At 42.1% G+C, this 25,537-nt stretch overlaps 1 protein-coding gene across 3 annotated transcripts; it reads right to left on the bottom strand.

The window, feature by feature from the left end:
* Nucleotides 1-4,130: 4,130 nt before the first annotated feature.
* LOC115445323 (enhancer of mRNA-decapping protein 4) lies at nt 4,131-25,369 on the bottom strand. Of its 3 annotated transcripts, none has more exons than XM_037441847.1 (24): nt 25,194-25,369; nt 23,391-23,596; nt 22,862-22,968; nt 21,994-22,103; nt 21,357-21,505; nt 20,917-21,113; nt 19,204-19,316; nt 18,234-18,372; nt 16,659-16,827; nt 16,280-16,386; nt 15,742-15,880; nt 15,042-15,157; nt 14,544-14,629; nt 13,927-14,021; nt 13,364-13,503; nt 13,025-13,160; nt 12,621-12,827; nt 8,465-8,600; nt 7,950-8,130; nt 7,339-7,504; nt 7,062-7,233; nt 6,204-6,309; nt 4,943-5,197; nt 4,131-4,693 (listed from the first exon to the last, which is right to left on the bottom strand). In XM_037441847.1, exons 1-24 carry the CDS (start codon nt 25,241-25,243, stop codon nt 4,517-4,519), a joined length of 3,459 nt encoding a protein of 1,152 aa, XP_037297744.1. In that variant the 5' UTR covers nt 25,244-25,369; the 3' UTR covers nt 4,131-4,516. The 3 variants fall into 3 exon arrangements, with proteins under 3 accessions (XP_037297744.1, XP_037297746.1, XP_037297745.1); XM_037441849.1 differs by having other exon boundaries at nt 4,943-5,179; XM_037441848.1 differs by having other exon boundaries at nt 13,927-14,009.
* Nucleotides 25,370-25,537: the final 168 nt, after the last annotated feature.

Genomic DNA, 25,537 nt, shown 5'->3' with positions numbered 1-25,537 from the left:
GACAGATGCAACAAAACATAACCTAAAAATAAAAAGATATTACGTCAAATAGACTTTTTTAAACTTATAGCACACGATAAAAATATTAAATGGCTTTTCACTATTATAAACACGTGGAAAACAAGTTATATTTATAATCAAACACACACCGTCCGCACTAAACATAGTAGTTTTGTACATAGTCATTTATTACTAATCAGATAAATAAAATCAAAATATGATGGCATTGATTTCAAATTTAATACTAGCAAAGTTTTAACTTTTTTTTATCAGTCTACAGATTAATTGAGAAATATTTTACAATGAGAAACAAATATTTCTGATGAATTGTTGGAATATTATTTGTGAAATTAACTTTTTTATATTATTTACTTTGTATTCTGTAGATAATTTTTTTTAAGAAATATTATTACTGGATCATTAACCTGCTTTTTTTAATTAATTTTCAAATTATTGCCATCGTACACAACAAAGTTAATAAGCAATCGCACTTTAATGTTACTTCGTCCACCGCAGTCTTAATATAAGTCATATAAAACAAAAGAATAACAATATATCTATGTCTATAGCGAATTACCATATAAAGCTATATAAAAATTATTGTACTGGACAGTTTTATTATTTGTAATGATATAGTTATTGTTTTCAAATGTCACATTGCATATCAAATGTTTTGTCATTGCATAAGGCTTGGTAAGTGAAAACTATGGAAGAGGAAGCCATCCTCTTAGTTAATGGCAAACAAAAAAAATAAACAATATATTATGGATATATCAAAACCTGTAATCTCAAATGATTTTACTGTGAAATATTTTATCACTTCTTTTATTAATTTTGCAGTCATTGAACATTATGAATATGCTCAGTACAACAAAAAAAAAAAAAAAATGCTTTAAAATGTAATAAAAAAGAAGTTTATAATATTAAACTCCTTTTTTGAAGTCAGCTAAAGTATTTGGTGCACTCTAGCCAATTCTACTTTTATAGCTGCATTATATAATGCTTGTTACAATATAAAGCTGTCCAATACAACACGTCCTACAGTCCGAATCAAACGGAACTCTATAAATCAATCAAAATATAAACTTGATAAACGTCAAACGTCCGACGATTGGGAAGCGGCTTTCGTATTAGTAAAGTCTTATGCGAGGTTTAATTTATGAAGAAAACTTGCAAATGTCGATATTTGCTCTATTGTCTATTACTGTACACATTCAGGGAATGATGACCTGTAAAGTTACCCCCTTATTCATAAACGTTTTTTATCTAAGGACGGAGTAAAGCTGTGATAACAAGCCTGTTTCTCAGTGCCCAACGGCACTGAGAAATAGACATAGGGCCGTTGTAATTGGTTATTATTGCTGTATTTCAATATTAGCCAATAACAACGGCCCTACGTCTACGCACTGCGAAGACTGCCATGCCGTCAGCACTGAGAAACAGACTTGTTATCACAGCCTCACTCGATCGTTCGATAAAAAACGTCTATGAATAAGGGGGTAAGAAGTTTGCTGGATTGCGGCGAGTCGTTATGTATAGAAGTATGTCAATGTTGCCGCTAGTCTAATTGCATCTAGAAGTTCTTGCACAATATATTGCTGCAAGAATTTGCCAGTTATAAAGGCTTACACACTCAGTTAGGTCGCATCGCATAATTTCTTGCAAACGTAAAACTACGCGGTCGGAAGTAGATGTTGTACGGAAGATAAATATTTTTTGTTCGGTATGTATTGTGGCTTTGCTAGGTGTGTCAGCCTTAAGGCTCAATATAGGCAAATAATTTCAAGACTAACTAATTTTGTAATACTTTTAGCAAACAAAAAAAATATTAATATGGACTCACAGGCGCGTTCTAGATATGTAACATACAGGGGTTAACATATGTAGCTTATTTTAGACCAAGAGCCTGTAATCGGCTAATGGTGCATAGAAATCTTATGGATACTCGTCTGCACGCGCTTGCTCGTCGCACATATTCGGCTGCAAAAATAACATAAACGAAATGTAGCTGTATTACACCTCTGCCCACCCCTGAAACGGGAAATAGGCGTGATGCTATGCCAATAAATAGTGCTTTAATACGAAAGCCGATTCACACCGCTAATATCAGCAACATCATATACCACCCAACAGAAAGTTCTGTCATTTCCGAATTACATTACAAGTATATAAGTTTTCTCTAATGCTAAGCGCTTATATTAGTTTTTTTATATATCGTATGAGGCGAATAGGAATCTTAAATCGAAAAGAATCGACGAAGATTGAGATTATTAAAAGAAAACAAATTAATTGTAATTGAAGTTATTTTTTAAGTAAATTCCTGTGAATAATTTTGTTCCTTCGGATTTTAAATAATATTCTTCGAATACACTTAAGGCGATACCTCAAGGTCCATTTTCATACATTTTGTTTCGCCTTTAATCTGGGTAACTAAACAAGTATTGGCAAGTAAAGAATTTAAATTCACGTCTAGTTAGTGATTAGTTCTCGCAGTTGAAGAAAAATGTAAAAATAATTAATAATCATGGATATTTCTGCCTTTAAAATTTCGTCATATTAAATTTTAAAGGCCGAAATATCCATGATTATTAATTATTTTTACGTTTTTCTTTCAACTGCGAGAACTAATCACTAACTAGACGTGAATTTAAATTCTTTACTTGCCAATACTTGTTTAGTTATCCAGATTAAAGCCGAAACAAAATGTATGAAAATGGACCTTGAGGTATCGCCTTAATATTTTATGTTATAATTTCAATTCAAATTTATTTTTTTCGACCCCAAATTTCCATTCAACAAGTTTAACTGTACATGGTGTTTCAAAGTGGCAAATATTTGACACAATAGAACCATCCTGTACATGTCATGTCTATTAATACTGGTAGAAACTAATAGTTTTAAGTATGGAACATTGGTTGTTATTGAGATAGCAAAGTCACAAATTGTTAAGAGGTCCAGAATCCTGAAATTTCTTAATAATTATTTACCAAATGTTTTATGTAGTTTCTCATAAAATTCACACCAATTTACATTTTATTCTTTTTAGGCTAAGGTCTGAATTGTCTCAGTAGTAGTGTAACCCATGCTCAGAAATGGGGCAGTATATGGGCTAGTGTTATTGCTAATCAAATATTAATCAAATTTGTGAACTTTCTATTTCTTCAGTACAAAATCTAATACCCTAATTAATGTTACTTTGTATAAAAGCATGGTATAAAATCGCAACTCTCATGTGCAAAAACTTAAAATGTCAAAATATTTTTAACAATTTAGTTTTGCTACTGACATCTTAACTTTGCATTATTAAGAAATAAAACAATTATAATTATTTACGAGTAATCATGACACATATAATTTTATACCACTCTAGAGTGTCTGCACCAACAGAAAGATGGCAAAAACAATTGCTTTCACTGTTTTTATTTTATTTAAATATAATTTGTTACATTCCATGATTGGTACACACACCCTATTTGTTGCAGTCTTTTTATACAAGTAACGACTTTGCCTACCCCTTCGGGGATGACTGCGCGATCTCATATTTATATGTATATTGTTACGCAGTATACTCACTCAGATAATTTATATTAATCATACTCTTTTATACATTTTAAGCTAAATTGAACGCGTTTTGTTTCCTCGCCATTCGAGTCTGTCCTGTCTTAGAACCAGTATTAAACACAAAAATAATCTCACGCCGTAAAAATAATAAGTTTAACAAAAAATCACATTTTTACGTCTTTTTAATTAGAATAAACAATAAGTACTGAATTAAATCAAATTGAAATTAGATGACTTTTGAATCGCAGCACATGTTTAGCAACATTGAACAGCCAAAGTAGTTGGTATACATACTACAACATTCCATTTCACGAAGACTGTATATGGCGAGAAAAACTTACTTAGCACTTAGCACACCACTACATTACTGTCCTTACAAAATGTATCACAATGTAAACAGAGATTTGTCCATGCGCATACAATTATTACAATGACTTTGGGAAATTTGCATATGTCTCGTTCAATTTTCCAACATTTTTGGTATAACAAAATATTCTAGCCTTGCTATAAAAAACTAAATATCAATTGAAAATTTAAAATTAAATTTAGTACAAAAAGAAGAGAAATAACTCAAACCTCTGTATTTAATGTCCAATAAAAAAAATATAGCTAATAAGATAGTCATGTCATTACAAAATTAGAATCATAAAAAATTTACTTAAAATTTTTGGAAATAATGTTTATTGCATTTGTAATAAAGTTCACAATGCTTATCATTAGAGTTCTACTGGAGGCACTCGTTAAACACGTGACATTACTTGGCTACCGTTCAATCAGGCACCAATACTACCATATAACTAACAAATTAACACTAGTCACTGAGAGCGAATCAAATCAAAAGCTCACTGCTCACACGGTCAGTTCCATTAGACACTGTAGCTGTGTAGACACAAAGCACAATCTCACTTGACAGGAGTCAACAGTCGCTGATGGTGAGGTGCAGGCGCGCGGGGCGTCACGCGGTGCTCTTGACCAGCGCCTCGGTGGCCATGAGCAGCATGCGGAACTGGCGCGCCAGCGCGTGCGACGGCGCCGTCTGCAGGAACGAGATGATCTGCTTCTGCAGCGCGCGCACCACGCCCGGGAGGTGCTCGCGCGTGCCCGGGGACGTCGTGTCCAGGTTCATCACCGCCTGGTGGAACAACGGGCGTAAGTTAAAACATTAGTATATTACACATATTATTAAACATGATAGCAATGTTATTTTAGTTATCTTGAAATAATATTTGCGAGACCAGGCAATATATACAGTACAAGTTACTAACACAAATACTTTTCATAGCTGGACTCAACTACGACGACTTAAATTTAATCCAGTCCGACTCGAAGGACCATTGGGAATTATGAATAATTATCACCGAATACAAAACAAATCCATTACCTCCTCAAGGTATCGATGCTTAAGATGCGTATCCGTGGTAATATCAGCTGCGAGCTGTTGCACGAGCGACAGCAGCACAGGCTGCTTGAGCTTACACGGCGGGCCGAACACCTGCGCCGGCTCGGCGGCTCGGCAGGCGCACATCACCAACGTGAGATCGGAGGCGGACAGCGCCTGCTGGAAGGCGCCGTTGACCTCGCCAGCCGCCATCAGCGACTGGATCTGCGCCACTTGCATCTGCACACACCCCACCTCCTTTACACAAGCCGGGAGGCCGTTAGCACACACTACTACAAATGGTTCAAGGGAATAAGGGGTATAGGATTAAAATAAAAAAATGCATTTGAAAAAAGATCGGATCTAAAAAAAAATAACATAAATAAAATTACAATAAACGTAAAAAGCTCAACATGCCGATTACATCTCTATTGCTCTGTAAGGTAAAATTTTTTAGTAAGTCAACACTATCTGGACCCTACTTCACTTACCATCAAGTGTAGTGGAATAAATTATCTTGCCCATATAACAAAAAACACTCTAAATGAAAACGAACTACGAAAGAACTTAATTGTATACTTGTAACAGAAAAGGTAAGGATTCTTGTACGCAATTCCTCGTGACATTCCGATGCGGCCTCTGGAACGACATTTTGTCATTAACTATAAAAACTTTACCTATGTTCCATAGTATCGGTAGCATTGTGGGAAAAACAATATTTAGATTATTTCTAAAGTTAAAATTAATAAATGATATCTCCAGATCGATCGTCGACAATAGACCAATGCATATAAAGTTTTCACATATTACAGATAGAGGCATGAGTCGTGAGCACACTTGGCGTTTAATAGGTTCATTTTGCGTACAACGCGCCAATATTTCGCGCAATAGATTCTGTCATTTTTAATAAACGATCCCAATAGCTTTTTTCGATCTATATTAAAAATGAACCAATAAAAAAAAGTTGACATATCTATAAATGAATTATTTTGATTGGTTAACACTCTGAATCGGATTGAGGACAGAGATTGTTATTATAAACGGGCGTAAGTCGATCATCGTTGTCTATTGGCTTATACATGTGCCATGCGATATTTTAACACTTTCGTCTATTTTGTACATACGCGAGTTCGCCCCCACCACTGTTCATCTGTGCTTATGACATGCCATTTACTGTACTATATGTATACTATTGGTCTATCCTCAGGATCTATCTGTGGATATCGGTGGAGAGTTAATAATTCCCGCTCGTGCGTGTACACACCTGTCTGTCGGGGTGGTGCGAGGAGGCGGGCGAGTGTGCGCGCGACATCTGCGCCACTACGGTGCGCGCCTGCTCCCTCCACCAAGCCAACTCCTTTTCAAGCACACTGTTAAAGATAATTATAAATATTTTGTTATTTTTTTTTTAATATCACGAATTAGCAAAATAATAGAAGCCTGGGAGGCGTTGCTTAACTGCAACGCCACAATGACACGGATGACGTGGTCAGTCGTGCAAAAAAAAAGATAAAGGCCGCGAAACTGAACCGGCCAGCGCGTGGACCACTACGTGAGCGATACACTTTTGATTGTATTTTTCTTTGGATAGGACAGACGTTCACAATCGTTTGAATTTTTTTCTAGCTATACTTTAGTGTTCTTGCTCTTTTTGATTTTCAAACAAATAAAAACATAAATCACGGTTATAATCGTGTATCACCTTACTTCTTATTGTCTTACCTTGTTAATATTACCATTAATTTTGTATTAATTATAATTTGTGAAATCACCGAACAGATTTTAATAAAATTTGTCACACGCATAGACCATGTCCTAGACTAACATAAAGTCTACTTTTTTCTGGATAATTATTACCGTGGGCATATTTGAATTTTTAAACTGATTTTTAGGTAGATGGCACTGGTGTCGTACAGATGGCGCTATGGACCCCTAAAGCGATTTCGAGATTTTAGTAGCGATAAAGGCTTTTCATGCAGACAAAGCCACGAGCATCACCTAGTGTGACATATGGTTGCGGTAAAGTATTTCTGGTTTTAACAGACACATCTTATTTTTTTATGTTAGTACTACTGTCATTGGACCTTGGTTAACATGTTTATAGTATAATGTCCGTACGTACGTGTGCGTGGCGTCTCTGAGCGCCGTGGTGAGAAGTGCGAGTTGCGTGGGATGCGCACGCGCCGCCTGCAGCGCGTCGGCGTGCCGCTGCAGCGCACCGCGCAGCGCTTCTGTAGCTGCAGCGCCGCCACGCTCCACTGCTGCACGCGCCGCCGCCTCCGTATTCGCCGCGACTAGATCACCACACAAATTCGTTAGATGCATATTCAAGTGTAATACAACAATAAACTTTTTATCGAAGTCTTAATAACTTTGTGATGAAAAAAAACCACACTTACACTCTTTGGTGCCGTTCTGGAACGCCTGGTTGATTTGTTTGAAAATCTGCGCATGCGCCTTCTCCATGGCGGGCAGCACGCTCTCGAACAACGCCGAACGGAACGACTCGCGCACCATCTCCGACAAGGATTTTGCGATCGTTGTACTTAGTCGCTCCATCACCGTCTACAATGCAAAAAGGCCATTAATATTTTATGTCTTTTCCATGAGTAACAGCTGTTATAAATAGATTAAAGTAAGTGTCATTGGTTTAGAAATATATCTTTAAAACCTAAACCTTCTGTGTAGCTATCTATTATTGAGATTTCTCTGTGTCATTTTAAGTCAATAATTTGTATGAAGTAAAAATTTTGTGAAAATAAAAACTTATGTGCATGTATACAGTCCGCCTGCGCGTTCCATGGAATTTGTAGAATGTTGGCGTAATGTTAATGCAGTTATATTCTCGACATTACATTATCAGTATAATAAATGTATTTCGCACTCTCGAACATTACTTAAATCGACAAATCACTGTATATTTTATTTAATATTATTTTATGATTATTGAGTATATTTTAGTATGATGCATAAACTTGATGTGTGCGCGCGTGTGTGTGTGTGTGTGTACCTTGCTGTTGACGAGTTTGTCGATGTTGTCGCGCAGCAGCTGGTCGGTGGCGCTGAGCTTGGCGGCGAGCTCGTGCTGCAGCGCGGCGGCGAGCGGCTCCAGCGCGCGCGCCGCGCCCGCGCCCGCCGCCGCCGCCGCGCGCGCGCTCGCCGTCTCGCCCGCGCGGGAGATGCGCTCCCATCTGTCACCGACAATGCAACATCAACTTTGTACATAAACTAATACAAACTATATTTCTTTACACAAAACATTCAAATATTTTGACGTATACGCCAAATGTACTGCGCGAGATGCGCACTCCGCCTAACAACCACACGATACAAGGCATCACTAGAGGTTAAACCGTGGTACAGTTTTGCTGGTAATAGAATACTTATCTGGCCGGATAGCGATCACCATATTATAGAAAGTATAGAGCCCTCCATAGTGACATACATAAGTGTGTAGCGTACTGTATATATTTTAGAAAAACTCACAGGTAGATTAAGACTAGTAATAAACAAAAGTATAATTACCCAAGCGCCAACGCGTTCTCTATGGCCTGTGTAGTTCTCTGCGTGTGCGCATGCAGTGCCTCATCAATTAGCTCGCGTGGACTAGTTACAGCCCCTCGCAAGCTGCGCAGCTCGCGACTTTGTGCCGCCACCATTTCTGTATACCCCAAATGAAAATGATTAAACCAAGTTTTCCAATAAACAAAAAACATAGCGTAACAAACATGGTACTTGCGAAAAAACCTTGAATCAACGTATCTCTTGAGCAGTGTTCGGAAATAATCCAAAGTAGTTAGGAAAGTAGACATAATTTAATCGATTACCGATACAACATCTCTCATTAATCGACGCTAACAATATCCCGTACTAACCGGTGAGCTTGTCTAGTTTCTGCTCGAGCATGTCGAGGCGCGCGTTGGCGGGCGCGGCGGCGGCGCGCACCTCCTCGCTGCAGGCGCGCTCGGCGAGCCCCAGCGAGTTGTTGAGCGACTGGCTGCTCGACTTGTCGCTCGACGCCTTGCGCTGGTTCACACTAACAACATCCCGTACTAACCGGTGAGCTTGTCTAGTTTCTGCTCGAGCATGTCGAGGCGCGCGTTGGCGGGCGCGGCGGCGGCGCGCACCTCCTCGCTGCAGGCGCGCTCGGCGAGCCCCAGCGAGTTGTTGAGCGACTGGCTGCTCGACTTGTCGCTCGACGCCTTGCGCTGGTTCACACTAACAACATCCCGTACTAACCGGTGAGCTTGTCTAGTTTCTGCTCGAGCATGTCGAGGCGCGCGTTGGCGGGCGCGGCGGCGGCGCGCACCTCCTCGCTGCAGGCGCGCTCGGCGAGCCCCAGCGAGTTGTTGAGCGACTGGCTGCTCGACTTGTCGCTCGACGCCTTGCGCTGGTTCACACTAACAACATCCCGTACTAACCGGTGAGCTTGTCTAGTTTCTGCTCGAGCATGTCGAGGCGCGCGTTGGCGGGCGCGGCGGCGGCGCGCACCTCCTCGCTGCAGGCGCGCTCGGCGAGCCCCAGCGAGTTGTTGAGCGACTGGCTGCTCGACTTGTCGCTCGACGCCTTGCGCTGGTTCACACTAACAACATCCCGTACTAACCGGTGAGCTTGTCTAGTTTCTGCTCGAGCATGTCGAGGCGCGCGTTGGCGGGCGCGGCGGCGGCGCGCACCTCCTCGCTGCAGGCGCGCTCGGCGAGCCCCAGCGAGTTGTTGAGCGACTGGCTGCTCGACTTGTCGCTCGACGCCTTGCGCTGGTTCACACTAACAACATCCCGTACTAACCGGTGAGCTTGTCTAGTTTCTGCTCGAGCATGTCGAGGCGCGCGTTGGCGGGCGCGGCGGCCGCGCTGCAGGCGCGCTCGGCGAGCCCCAGCGAGTTGTTGAGCGACTGGCTGCTCGACTTGTCGCTCGACGCCTTGCGCTGGTTCACACTAACAACATCCCGTACTAACCGGTGAGCTTGTCTAGTTTCTGCTCGAGCATGTCGAGGCGCGCGTTGGCGGGCGCGGCGGCGGCGCGCACCTCCTCGCTGCAGGCGCGCTCGGCGAGCCCCAGCGAGTTGTTGAGCGACTGGCTGCTCGACTTGTCGCTCGACGCCTTGCGCTGGTTCACACTAACAACATCCCGTACTAACCGGTGAGCTTGTCTAGTTTCTGCTCGAGCATGTCGAGGCGCGCGTTGGCGGGCGCGGCGGCGGCGCGCACCTCCTCGCTGCAGGCGCGCTCGGCGAGCCCCAGCGAGTTGTTGAGCGACTGGCTGCTCGACTTGTCGCTCGACGCCTTGCGCTGGTTCACACTAACAACATCCCGTACTAACCGGTGAGCTTGTCTAGTTTCTGCTCGAGCATGTCGAGGCGCGCGTTGGCGGGCGCGGCGGCGGCGCGCACCTCCTCGCTGCAGGCGCGCTCGGCGAGCCCCAGCGAGTTGTTGAGCGACTGGCTGCTCGAGACTTGTCGCTCGACGCCTTGCGCTGGTTCACACTAACAACATCCCGTACTAACCGGTGAGCTTGTCTAGTTTCTGCTCGAGCATGTCGAGGCGCGCGTTGGCGGGCGCGGCGGCGGCGCGCACCTCCTCGCTGCAGGCGCGCTCGGCGAGCCCCAGCGAGTTGTTGAGCGACTGGCTGCTCGACTTGTCGCTCGACGCCTTGCGCTGGTTCACACTAACAACATCCCGTACTAACCGGTGAGCTTGTCTAGTTTCTGCTCGAGCATGTCGAGGCGCGCGTTGGCGGGCGCGGCGGCGGCGCACCTCCTCGCTGCAGGCGCGCTCGGCGAGCCCCAGCGAGTTGTTGAGCGACTGGCTGCTCGACTTGTCGCTCGACGCCTTGCGCTGGTTCACACTAACAACATCCCGTACTAACCGGTGAGCTTGTCTAGTTTCTGCTCGAGCATGTCGAGGCGCGCGTTGGCGGGCGCGGCGGCGGCGCGCACCTCCTCGCTGCAGGCGCGCTCGGCGAGCCCCAGCGAGTTGTTGAGCGACTGGCTGCTCGACTTGTCGCTCGACGCCTTGCGCTGGTTCACACTAACAACATCCCGTACTAACCGGTGAGCTTGTCTAGTTTCTGCTCGAGCATGTCGAGGCGCGCGTTGGCGGGCGCGGCGGCGGCACCTCCTCGCTGCAGGCGCGCTCGGCGAGCCCCAGCGAGTTGTTGAGCGACTGGCTGCTCGACTTGTCGCTCGACGCCTTGCGCTGGTTCACACTAACAACATCCCGTACTAACCGTGGAGCTTGTCTAGTTTCTGCTCGAGCATGTCGAGGCGCGCGTTGGCGGGCGCGGCGGCGGCGCGCACCTCCTCGCTGCAGGCGCGCTCGGCGAGCCCCAGCGAGTTGTTGAGCGACTGGCTGCTCGACTTGTCGCTCGACGCCTTGCGCTGGTTCACACTAACAACATCCCGTACTAACCGGTGAGCTTGTCTAGTTTCTGCTCGAGCATGTCGAGGCGCGCGTTGGCGGGCGCGGCGGCGGCGCGCACCTCCTCGCTGCAGGCGCGCTCGGCGAGCCCCAGCGAGTTGTTGAGCGACTGGCTGCTCGACTTGTCGCTCGACGCCTTGCGCTGGTTCACACTAACAACATCCCGTACTAACCGGTGAGCTTGTCTAGTTTCTGCTCGAGCATGTCGAGGCGCGCGTTGGCGGGCGCGGCGGCGGCGCGCACCTCCTCGCTGCAGGCGCGCTCGGCGAGCCCCAGCGAGTTGTTGAGCGACTGGCTGCTCGACTTGTCGCTCGACGCCTTGCGCTGGTTCACACTAACAACATCCCGTACTAACCGGTGAGCTTGTCTAGTTTCTGCTCGAGCATGTCGAGGCGCGCGTTGGCGGGCGCGGCGGCGGCGCGCACCTCCTCGCTGCAGGCGCGCTCGGCGAGCCCCAGCGAGTTGTTGAGCGACTGGCTGCTCGACTTGTCGCTCGACGCCTTGCGCTGGTTCACACTAACAACATCCCGTACTAACCGGTGAGCTTGTCTAGTTTCTGCTCGAGCATGTCGAGGCGCGCGTTGGCGGGCGCGGCGGCGGCGCGCACCTCCTCGCTGCAGGCGCGCTCGGCGAGCCCCAGCGAGTTGTTGAGCGACTGGCTGCTCGACTTGTCGCTCGACGCCTTGCGCTGGTTCACACTAACAACATCCCGTACTAACCGGTGAGCTTGTCTAGTTTCTGCTCGAGCATGTCGAGGCGCGCGTTGGCGGGCGCGGCGGCGGCGCGCACCTCCTCGCTGCAGGCGCGCTCGGCGAGCCCCAGCGAGTTGTTGAGCGACTGGCTGCTCGACTTGTCGCTCGACGCCTTGCGCTGGTTCACACTAACAACATCCCGTACTAACCGGTGAGCTTGTCTAGTTTCTGCTCGAGCATGTCGAGGCGCGCGTTGGCGGGCGCGGCGGCGGCGCGCACCTCCTCGCTGCAGGCGCGCTCGGCGAGCCCCAGCGAGTTGTTGAGCGACTGGCTGCTCGACTTGTCGCTCGACGCCTTGCGCTGGTTCACACTAACAACATCCCGTACTAACCGGTGAGCTTGTCTAGTTTCTGCTCGAGCATGTCGAGGCGCGCGTTGGCGGGCGCGGCGGCGGCGCGCACCTCCTCGCTGCAGGCGCGCTCGGCGAGCCCCAGCGAGTTGTTGAGCGACTGGCTGCTCGACTTGTCGCTCGACGCCTTGCGCTGGTTCACACTAACAACATCCCGTACTAACCGGTGAGCTTGTCTAGTTTCTGCTCGAGCATGTCGAGGCGCGCGTTGGCGGGCGCGGCGGCGGCGCGCACCTCCTCGCTGCAGGCGCGCTCGGCGAGCCCCAGCGAGTTGTTGAGCGACTGGCTGCTCGACTTGTCGCTCGACGCCTTGCGCTGGTTCGCCTCCGTGATCTGAGCTATCGAGATCTGCGGCCATGACGTGTCGCTGTCTGTAACAAAATTAATTACTAATCTGAGAAAGGCATATAGTAGGAAAGATATTGGCAGGCATCATTTTTGACATTCGACAATTTATGTCTGTCATATATTTTACCACTTATTTGAAACTAGCTCTATAATTGTAGCACTTTTTCACTGGCAGTTTAGACATGAGTATGTTGTGTCAGTATTGAAAGTGTGTACTTACTGGCATGTGTGAGTTTGTGTGGATGCGGCGGGTTTTCTGGCGGCGGGAACAGGTCTGCCACCAGCAGCGGTTCCGCGCCGTTGGGCACCACCGAGCTCGCCGAGGGCGCGGGCGGTGTCGGCGGGGACTCCTCCTCCTGCGTCATACACAACTCTATTACAATTTCACTAGGGTAGACTTTACAAAAATGCTATCGAGTTTTAGTTTAATAATATACGATAAAAAAAAATCAAACACAAGGCGTTTTCTCGAAAACTAAATATCTGTAAAAAACGTCACTTCCTGTAAAATCTTTACTTGGAAAGGCCTGCTAAAAATCATAACATTTAACCATCTCACCAGTTGATCGAAGAACGCGTTAGGGTCGTCTCTGGCGAGGATCTGCTGCACCTCCCTGCTGGGGCTGGAGCCGCCCGAGGTGAGCTTGGCCTGCCCGGCGGAGACGCCCGCAGACGCCGCCTCGCACACTGAACCAGCATCTGTGCGGTAACAAAATATCGTGGAGACCATACTTTAATTATACATACAAGATTTTCTTTTCCCATCATGCAACACCAGTTTTTTAATTTTTCTTTTTATTTATTTTTTTATACAGAGTATTTGACAATGAGCTGAGACATAAAAATCAATAGTACAAAGTGGAAGTTGCACAGCCTGGTATCAAATCAGATCAAGATCAAAGACTTTTTTGCAATCCAATGCATTCCTACCACTGCTTATCTTACTTACCAATACCATTTGCGAACATTATATATTATACACACTTAACGTCTGTATAACCTATACAGGGTGTTACGAAATTATATTATATTTAAAAATGTATCATTCATTGGCATATTAACCCAACTTATACCCAAAGTTATATTATTATATATATTGTGTATAGCATATTGTCAACTCACCCCCTATGGATGTCCTAGGCTTGCCGCCGACATCAGGCGTGGCGGAGAGCGGCGGGTCGTCCTCGTCGCGCTTGCCGGGCGAACTGAAAACATCACTGATAAAAATCACTTCACACATTTGTTGAGAAATACTATTATACGAAAAATTAAAAAAAAAAATCTCCCATTACGAGTATAAAAAGAAAAAATATAATCCCTATTTCCCTTGGTCACGCTTTAACTTGAAAACGATTCAATCGATTTTATACTTCTTTGTTTTTTCTATTACTTTTTAATAATGAGAAAAACTAAGCAGGTTCTTATGGAAAGAAAAATTAAGAATATTTAAAATTTCAGAAAACTTAACGACTATTCTAATTTCGCGTGTTTGATGAATGTGAATTTGAACACAAAATGGTTTTGAATAGAAAGTCACAGTTCGAATTATATCTATATTATTCACAACTAAGACAAGACAACATATCTCAGGTTAGCTTGTTCTAATATATTTCATAGCATTAAACATGATAATTTGGTGTCATAAAGATTTATAAGATGCGACAATCGATCCCAAAAAACATTGTAATCGATATAAACCTTCACCAAATCGATAATTACTTATATAAATGAGTAACAACCTGAAAGCATCCGGTGTCATGAGGTTGAGTTGCGGCGCCATGGACGGCGACTCAGGCCGCGTGCCGATCAAGCTTCCGGGCTGGGTCTGTATTCATAATACAATATAGTGTATATAATGTATAAGTACATGTCGAGGATAGCGCTACCTAGCATTGGTAAATAAGTGACAAAAAAACTTTTGAATTATCAATCACAAGTTCAGTACAGTAAGAGTAAATTTTAATCGAGATATTTTTGTAACATAATAAAAAAAATATATATGATGGTTAACGCCTACCGATAAAAAATAGCAACGCGAATTACATTTGAAATTTAAATGCCATATAAGAAAGCTGATGGCATTGTCATGTATTTGTCACCTTATAAGCTGACTGATTGACTCCTGAACGTGTCACTATGGCTGGTTTTTCGCTGAGTTAAAATCGATATTCATTCCAGTAAAAAAATACCTAACGTCACCTACCGAAGATTAAATGACAATAGAATTGAGACCATACCTGAGACCTCATAAGGAGGTTTTTGAGTTGCTGGCTCTGCTGTTGCAAGATGCTCGACGTGATGGCGGTGGGCGCCGCTTCCGAAGACTTGTCTTCTAGGGCCAGATCTGACAGACCTGTCCATAATAAAAAAAAAATGTGCATTTAATATTTTAGTGTATCTTTATAATACATGGGAATGAATACATCGCTGAATCATGGTACGCGTCACATCTATTCATAAAAATTAGTAACATGACCAAGAACATTGAACTATAAAGTAGCGTACGGTGCAGCACTGTGTTAGTTACGCATGAGATATGTTCAATATTACTGAGCTGGACAAGGAAGATTATAAAATGTAATAAAATATATCTCCGCTCCAGTAAGTTATGTCTATCAAAGCGAAGATATATTTTCTATATGATTCAGATGAATATTATTTAACATTTAGTCATCACTAGCTTTTGTTTGCTGCTTTGACCGCGTGAATGCGTTTTCCTGGATAAAAGTCCCGCTATATATTTCCCCGGGATAGAATGTAGCTTATAACCTTCCCAAGTTCTTAAACTAACTTCATACCAAACTCCATATAAATCCGTTCAGTAGTTTTTGAGAAAATTTATAAGATACAGACAAACAGAAAAGGGGTCTTTGTTTCATAATGTGTATCGATTACAATCTAGCTGATTTCCATTTGGTATGATAGGTGAATGATTACCGTGCAAGAGGTCCCTGTGTGTCCGCGGCGGTGTGTACACGAGCCGGCCCTCCTGCAGGCCCTTGGGCTGCACGATGTAGAGACGCACACACACGCGCCGACCGTTGTCCGAACTGCACGACCCTCCTGAACCCTCCTCCTGTGGGCAATATCATTATATACCGTTGTAAATGAGCTGCATAACATAGTAAAATGAGCAAGTGATAGTGCCAGTCGGTGTGTAAATAATTTTTAATTCTAGCCAGTTTTGTGTGACCTAGATTTAATTCATTTTATATGTAAATCAAGGACGCAATTATTTATTCTTGTGTCTATCTTTGGGCGCCAGTGTCTAATACAAAACCGGTCAAATCCAAAACACAGCAACCCGGTTAAATATAAAAATTATAAACACTAAAATATCATCGACGGATCATAGGCTCAAGAAACATTTTTTTTATAGTTAATGTTGACATCCATGCCGCTAAGTCAATTGACCTTCCACCCGTCGATTATAGTTTATGAAGCTATGAAAATGATGGTTTGAGTTCCGACTCACGTCGTGGTGCATCTCGAAGTCGTCTGGAGAGTCGGCGACGTCGCCCCCGGACCCGTTGCGGTGGAACGGGTCGTCGCAACTCGAGTCGCACTTCACTTGCTGCTCCTCTGCGAAACAATGGTAGGAGTTAATTAACTTTCTGACTGAATATTCTCATATTGTTTGTCTTAAGGTACGAATTGGCTTTAATATTCACATTGACTGCAAGAATAATAATAGTTAGCATTTTTAAAGCCCCATGCGCACTATATCCCGAATATAACCTGCATAGAGTTAAAACGAAATTCTATGACGCCCTTTTACTTTCTCTTCTCTTTCTTTATCTCTTTTTACCCATACTACCTTCTCTTATCAACTTTCAGGCCACATAAACACTAACCAGCCTCGATGATGCACAGACTGAGCACGGGGAACGGCAGCAGGAACTCGGAGATGCTCCTGCAGTAGGCGGTGGAGTCGTCCGTGTCGCGCGCCATGTTCAGCACGTACAGGCTGCGAGTGTTGAAGTCCGACAGGAGCAAGTAGCTCGCGCTCGTGTCCAGCATCGCCTGGGACAAAAGTATTATATATTTAATGCTCTGTTCGCGTAACAAGTTGGCAAAGTTTTGTCGACTAGCGAAACATAATTATCGATAGCCGAGACTATTCGGGCCCCACTCCACTTACCACCAGCAGTGTGGTAAGTGGATTACTTTGCCATTTTGGTGTAAAAAAAATTGCTGTTGGGATAAAATGTACTTTATGATTAGTGAAAGAAGTGTCAGAATCGGGGTTAATATTTACTGAGATTGTACTGACATCCAAACTAATATACTTTCTTTCAGTAATATTATGATCAAATCCCTTATGCTGTTGGAACAAATTAATCTATACTATTATATAAAGCTGAAGAGTTTGTTTGTTTGTTTGAACGCGCTAATCTCAGGAACTACCGGTCCAAACCGAAAAATTATTTTTGCGTTGGATAGCCCTTTGTTCGTGGAGTGCTATAGGCTATATATCATCACGCTATACCCAATAGGAGCGGAGCAGTAATGGCTAATCTTAGGAACTACCGATTCAAACTGAAAAATTCTTTTTGCGTTGGATAGCTCTTTGTTCGTGGAGTGCTATAGGCTATATATCATCACGCTATACCCAATAGGAGCGGAGCAGTAATGGCTAATCTCAGGAACTACCGGTCCAAACTGAAAAATTCTTTTTGCGTTGGATAGCCCTTTGTTTGTGGAGTGCTCAAAGTCATATATCATCACGCTATGACCAATAGGAGCGGAGCAGTAATGGCTAATCTCAGGAACTACCGGTTTCAACTGAAAAATTCGTTTTGAGTTGGATAGCCCTTTATTTGTGGGCCGCTATAAGCTATATATCATCACGCTATGACCAATAGGAGCGGAGCAGTAATGGCTAATCTCTGAACTACCGGTTTGAACTGAAAAAATCTTTTTGTGTTGGATAGCCCTTTGTTCCTGGAGTGCTATAGGTCATATATCATCACGCTATGACCAATAGGAGCGGAGCAGTAATGAAACATGTTGCAAAAACGGGGAAAATTATTAGTTTTGAGAGCTTCCGTTGCCTGCGCTGCGTAAACGGTTAAAGTTATGCAGCAATGATGTATGACAGGATTGTTCCACTTAAAAAGTTCTAAAAAATATATTATAAAACAAAGTCCCCCGCTGCATCTGTCTGTCTGAACGTGTTAAACTCAAAAACTATCCAACGTATTAAGATGAAATTTGGTATGGAGACAGTTTGTTTGGGAAGAACATAGGCTCCCGGGAAACTTCTACTTTTATAACGGAAACCTTTAGCCTGAAAAACTTTATAACGCGGGCGGAGCCGCGGGCAAAAGCTAGTTCTTTATAAAATACCCATTACCTATGCTATTAGTTTACTTCATAAAAAACAACCAAAAAGTGTAAAAAAAAATCTTTTTTTTAATTTAACTTACCTTCAGCCCAAGGCTGGACTCGGCCCCAACGCTGGGCGTGAACGTGATGGTCTGCACGCAGTTCCAGGACTTGCACGACCAGATCTTGATGGTCGTGTTGTTCTCCGCGCCGGTCACCGCGAACTTCCAGAACTGGACGCTGTTGAAAAATCGATTTGGTAGAAAATATTCTTAATGTCTTACGGCCGATTATATTAATCGATCTCAATAGGGGACCGGCCTAAGCTTGATTTTGTACATTATTCTATACTGAATGGTTAATAATACGAAAATGAAACACTCCTGCGAAAACTGCATAAAAATTGGTTAAAAAATGAGCGAGTAATTGATATTTAAAATATTGTAATGTGCAGAAGTGGGCGCGATGTGGGGATATCGCTTCATCTCTTTTTTTCGCACGCGTCATAATTCCCGATGACGTCACGTGTGGGTATTTCGTCTCTTTTCTGTTTCTTGTTAATTACCCCTTCCGCGGAAATTCAAAGACTTGTAACTTGTTGATTTTTTACCGGATTTTAATAATTCCTTCTGTGTTATAATTTATATTATGTAAATATTTGATAATAGTAAAAAACAAAAATGAGTCCGGTACCCTATTGCAATCTTTTGATTGATAGCAAAAATGAACCAATCACAGTTAAGTTTTTTTTCATGCTTCTACCAGCAGTTTTCAATAAACAATCCTAATCTCAATCTTTAACCTCCGAGAATGAACCAATCAAAATAACTCATTTGTAAGCATGTCAAAATAAACTTCGTTCTGATTGGTCCATTTTTGAGATAGATCGAAAAAAGCGATTGGGATCGTTTATTAAAATTAGTGGTCAATTAATTAGTTTGATTGGATAATTTTTACCATTATTACGAGGCTTTAGGATCGGTTATTGCTTATCGTTAATTCCCATAGACTTTCGAAAATTGGATCAGTAAGTCGCTTAGCACTTCTTCATGGTGGTCTGTTAGTACTCACTCGCTGTTGTAGTTCTTGTGGTTGTCGAGGAAGAAGAGACAGCTGAGCGGCTTCCCGCCGTGCGGCTGCCACTTGTGCAGGCAGCGCGGGCTGCTCTCGTTGTGCATGTACACCTGCACAAACACATTATTTTTTATATGTGCACCGCAAAGTGACACCCCACTGCATCTGATGGTAAGTGGAGTGGGATCTAATATAATGTCGACTGACAAGAGATTACACCTTGACAGCCGACACAACAATGCTGGGCCCTTATTCTGTATGATAGTGTAAACGCGTAACGCGGCTGTGTCATGTTATCTTCGAGAAATGTGCGTGGAATAGTATTCTGTAAGCCAAATTTCTATAGTCCTAAACATAATGCGTTGTGTTACGTGTACAGTACGCGACACACTTACGTGGGCGATTATGGTATGGTAAGATATATCAAAATTACATTACATATAATGTTTGAATAATTTCGACTAATCGAAATCGATGCGGCATTTGATAGTTACTAGAACTATGCCAACCTGTCTAGCTTCGAAACACGAAAGAACAAAAGCATATTCTAAATATATTATTTAGGACCTTATCACTAGCTGACCACGGCTACCATAAAGATTTACGGCTCCAAGAACTCAGCAAAGTTGCCCTTTAAGTCAATGGGTTAAGGGGTGAGACTTCCTTTTTAGCAGAAAACATCGATATATCTATACTATTATATAAAGCTGAAGAGTTTGTTTGTTTGTTTGAACGCGCTAATCTCAGGAACTACCGGTCCAAACTGAAAAAATCTTTTTGCGTTGGATAGCCCTTTGTTCGTGGAGTGCTATAGGCTATATATCATCACGCTATACCCAATAGGAGCGGAGCAGTAATGGCTAATCTCAGGAACTACCGGTCCAAACTGAAAAAATCTTTTTGCGTTGGATAGCCCTTTGTTCGTGGAGTGCTATAGGCTATATATCATCACGCTATACCCAATAGGAGCGGGGCAGTAATGGCTAATCTCAGGAACTACCGGTCCAAACTGAAAAATTCTTTTTGCGTTGGATAGCCCTTTATTCGTGGAGTGCTATAGGCTATATATCATCACGCTATACCCAATAGGAGCGGAGCAGTAATGGCTAATCTCAGGAACTACCGGTTTCAACTGAAAAATTCGTTTTGTGTTGGATAGCCCTTTATTTGTGGACCGCTATAAGCTATATATCATCACGCTATGACCAATAGGAGCGGAGCAGTAATGGCTAATCTCAGGAACTACCGGTTTGAACTGAAAAAATCTTTTTGTGTTGGATAGCCCTTTGTTCCTGGAGTGCTATAGGCTATATATCATCATGCTATGACCAATAGGAGCGGAGCAGTAATGAAACATGTTGCAAAAACGGGGAAAATTATGAGTTTTGAGAGCTTCCGTTGCCTGCGCTGCGTAAACGGTTAAAGTTATGCAACAATGATGTATGACGGGATTGTTTCACTTAAAAAGTTCTAAATAATATAACAAAAGTCCCCCGCTGCATCTGTCTGCCTTAACGTGTTAAACTCAAAAACTACCTAACGTATTAAGATGAAATTTGGTATGGAGACAGTTTGAGACCCTGGGAAGAACATAGGCTCCCGGGAAACTACTATTTTTATAACGGAAAACTTTAGCCTGAATAACTTTATAACGCGGGCGGAGCCGCGAGCAAAAGCTAGTATTGTATATATTTCCATGCTTATTTATACCTGGAAGAACATGACGTATCCGTCAGCGGAGGCGGTGGCGAGCGCGGTGCCGTCGGGGGAGAACGCGGCGTCCACCAGCGCCGCGCTGTGGTCCGTGGCCGCCAGGGCTCCGGGACCTCCGGCCAGGGCTCGCGCGCCGCCCACCCCGCCAGACCCCGCCACGGCAGACGCGATCAACCGCATGTTCCACATACGACCTGCACATCATTTACAAACATTATACATCAATAGTCACTACTGAGCTAAAATCTGACATTAAAATAAATAATTACACCAATAATATTGAACTGAGTTGAATCAATTTAAAGGATAATGTTTGGAACTTGCAAGAAGGATGTGATGAAATCTCTTATAAAATAATGGTCGTTCTTTCGCACTGATGGATTGGCGCTACCCGTTGAGGGAGAGGTTAATGTGTGCGAGTAAGCGTGGCACATTACCGACGTTGCAGTGCGTGGTGAGCAGCAGGCGCGCGACGTCGTCGTCGGGCGCGTCGTCGTCCTCGTCGGGGATGTAGGGGCACCATACCACGCGGTGCGCCGCGCCCACCACGCCCGTGTCCTCGCGCACCTCCGCGACCAGCGTGCACCTGACAACACAACGGATTATATTCTTCATACTGACACACTAAAGTAACAACACTGCACCTGATGGTAAGCTCACGGGAAATGATGACCGCCAGTCGACAATATTTTGCCAGTCTGAACTGGATATATTGGTAAGTGGGTTACCATGACGAGTTTAAACATGTTGTGTACAGTGGTCTACTATCCAGGAGGATATAAAATATATCCCACCATTAGCAACTTTAACTTTATTTACCTATCCTTACATCTGAAGTCATCTACGTCACCGTCACCAATGTGTGCCTAACTTCACCACATACCCAAGGAAATGGCGGATACATTGTAACAATAAGGAACTTTATTTATGAAATTCGTCACTGTAACACACCAGTACTTTGTCATCAAATAAGTAATATCTTTGAAGCCAGTCTGTTGTTTAAAACTTGACTGAAACAATTTGAATCTCAATTGAAGGCAATTAGGGAGCTATTTACCTTGAAAATGTATTTACCTGAGCCCGCTGTCAGTAGATTCAATCTCGTGCACGTAGAAGTTTCCCTGTTCGTCGATGCACGCGAGCACCACTTGGTTTTGAATGTGGGCGAACGATAGATCTTGTACCTGACGAAAATAACAATATATACAACTATACCAAATCGGTAGTATACTTAGACATTGGTGGGTTATATGGTTATTGAATAAATTTTGAATTTGAAAACACACAATTTTGTCGTTAGCCACCGATTTCAAAAACGGAATCCCAGTTTTAATCTTAGATCCTATACGAAGAATAATCCAATAAAAATGAGTGATTTGTAAGCAGGTAAAAAAATCTATTGATTGACGCATATTCGGCGCGATCGAATAACGGATTATAATTATTGTATTACCAACTGTAATTACTTAATTTGCTGGCCCTACCAATGTTTTCTACATAACGAAACAAAATATGTATTGTTTTGACGCCACAAGTGCCGAAGTGGCATATCATATAACAAATGTAAAAGTTTCTTTGCCTTCGAGTGGGTAAGTTTTTTTTAAGTTGCGCACGTGCAAATAAGTCGTCTAATGAGAATCACTGCCGCTCTCACAGAGATTGCCTTGTGCTATCTTCAATGACGAATGGTAATTGAAAAAAGGGTAGACAGAAATCAACAATAATGCAACTCTTTATGATAATGTGTTTTTTGAGATACTAGGTGTTGCCTATTCCATTTTCGAAAATATTTAATTATATTATTTTCTTTCCACTTTTAAAGCTACACTACTCCTGAGTGCTATAGACTATTTTTTATCCGAGATAAACATTTTCACACAAACCGAACCTCAGGCAATAGTTAGTTTATGATATTAAGATAGATATAGATGATATGTCTCACCTCTCCCTTCATGCCTTTGATGAGCGCCCGCCTGTCCGTGCCGGGTTCGACGTTGTACACGACGCGCACCATGCCGCTACATGTCCCAGGATTCACTGCATTCACAGCTGTATAATACATTCATTATAATTAGCTCATTAAACTTCTATCAAATATATTAAAATTCTCACAGTCTCAGCATATCTGAATAGTTTATTGCTATACTAATAATTGTTTTAAGTGTGGATTTGATTGATCCTGATGTCTTACATTGTAGGTACTAAAATGTATCTTGTGACTGAGTGCAAGCTCAGGAGTTTGTATTTTTTTTGTATATCTGCTGTTTTTAATAAACTGTTCTAATATAGATTCATTGTGAAAAGTTCTTCTTTTTTAAGTTTTTAAATTATTTTGTTTAATATATTTTTAGTATTGATTTTGAATATTGAGATTGTTTATTGAAAACAGTTGTAAAAAAAACCCACACAAACATGTTCACCAATATTCCAATATAAAAGTATAATAGGATAAAAATCTTTTAAATATAAACCTTTTATAGAGTATGCCAGGTATTTCCCACTCATGTGCATGGCGAGAAGTTGTCCAGAGTAGAACTTGGGCTCCCAATTGTAGTCCACCAGGTTTTTGAGTTTGACCTTTGAACTACCATGGTCATGGTTGCCAGCGTTGGTGGTAACAGTGACATAGGATGAGAACACCTCTGCGTTGCACACACCATCCCCTTCTGAGAATGATCTAGAATAACATTTATTGGGTGTTCATTTATTCAGGTGCTATATCGATTATACACAAGGCTTTTTGTGGGGACAAGCAGAGCCCCCAAAGGAGAATTCGAAAATGTCGAAAAAAAATGACATTAAAAAGTACAGAAAGGACTTACAACTTTCGAGAATTAGCATGCCCCCAAAAAAGAAGTGACAAGAAAAGGCCTGATTATACATCATTTGGTAGAATATTTATTATGATTAGATTATAAAACTATAGAACTCAAAGTGTTACTGTGTTAATTGACACTTGAAAAGTCTAAAGGGCAACATTTATTGACAAAACAACAAATTATATTACATAAAATTACTTAGAAAAATATTATTGTTATAAATGTACAACAAAGATATTGCCCTTGATGACTTCAGTGATTTGATAAGATGATAAATATTTTTACTTTTTAAAATATTTTTTATGATTAAAATAATTTTGTGTTCTTTATGTATGTAAGAAGGTAATATTTTTACTAGCAAGGACAAGGCAATTTGAATTGAAGACCTGGGCAGTTGCTATGGGTAATCCAAAATTAATTATAATATAGATACATGTTTGGTACATAAGGGTTTATCAAGTTAATTTTAGTATTGTTTTGTCTATTCCTGTTGCCATGCAGCAGTGTGCAAACATAATATGTTCTATTTAGATGGGAATTGTAACCTATATAATTCCAGGTATAAATGTCTTATATTGCTATGCAGTTCTTTATTGAAGCTAAACAATGTTTTGTGTAATTTCTATTTTAAGATTTTATATGTATGACATGTAATATAGTTATACATTAAGGTCCCTTCAGATTAGCCAGTTGACAAATGTGAAGGCATACTTATAGTTGTATAAAATATATTATAATATTATTGCAAGTGATTTGTTGGTGGTATCATTATTATGTTAGACATTGCCTTAACACCAAGCAAGCAATTTCATTTTAAACATGACACTGAGGAGATGTTATAAATATAAGAAATTAATAATTTGACAACACATTTTGATTGCAATCAATTGTGAAATTCTCATTTACATATTGATCTTTTTATTTATCATCCTTGATCTTGACTCCATATCAACACAAGTGGCATTTTAGAGGTCATATAATGTTTGTCATAATTTATTATGCTCTAAAATCATTTTCCTTATTTGTTAAATAAGTTAAAATAAAAACCACGTTCATCAGATAATTTTTCCAAATAATGTTCATATTACGGGAGTTTGCAGAAAATGTGACGAATATCTGATCGTAATTATGTCAAGCTGGTATATTATTACGCAATTAAGTTGTGAAAAATACGATTGAAAATATATTATGAATGTCTATAAGTACATTCAAAATATTACGGCGATAAAAGGTCTTCTAATCCATAAGGAATGTGCAAAACACCTTGACTCGGCACGGAGACATAGCTATTCCAAAATATAACGAATAATTAATGGCACGATAAACAATTACCGGCAATACCCCTATAAATTAACGTTAAAATATTCTACAAAACTTTTTCATAGGAATATAAATGATTCGGAAGTGTAATAGTAACCATTAGAAAAATGTATTGCAAAATTGTACCGCACTCACATAGTTTGGGGAGTATCCGAAAGCTTCGGAAGCATTGTTGTCGGTTGCATTACTAATTTAATCTTCCACTTTCCACATGAATTTCGTAAATTCACGCCGAATTCTTAATACAATCGTAATTGCAAAAAAATTATGCAAATATCAGAAACGCCACCCGCTAATGCCGACCGACATGAGAGAACGTTTTGTTGCTTGCAAATATTTTTAAACGTGTGTTGACATGTAGTGATTTTCTAAAAGAAGGAAATATTCTTAACCCTAATATCATAAATTTGAATAATAAATATTTACATTTTTACTTATTATGGAATTAAAAGCGACTAAAAATTTTATCTTTACAATGG

Source organism: Manduca sexta, chromosome 23, assembly GCF_014839805.1.
Source record: "Manduca sexta isolate Smith_Timp_Sample1 chromosome 23, JHU_Msex_v1.0, whole genome shotgun sequence".
Classification (NCBI taxonomy): Eukaryota; Metazoa; Arthropoda; class Insecta; order Lepidoptera; family Sphingidae; genus Manduca; species Manduca sexta.
The sequence above is the reverse complement of the archived record's forward strand: the minus strand, read 5'-3'. Positions and strand labels throughout refer to the sequence as shown.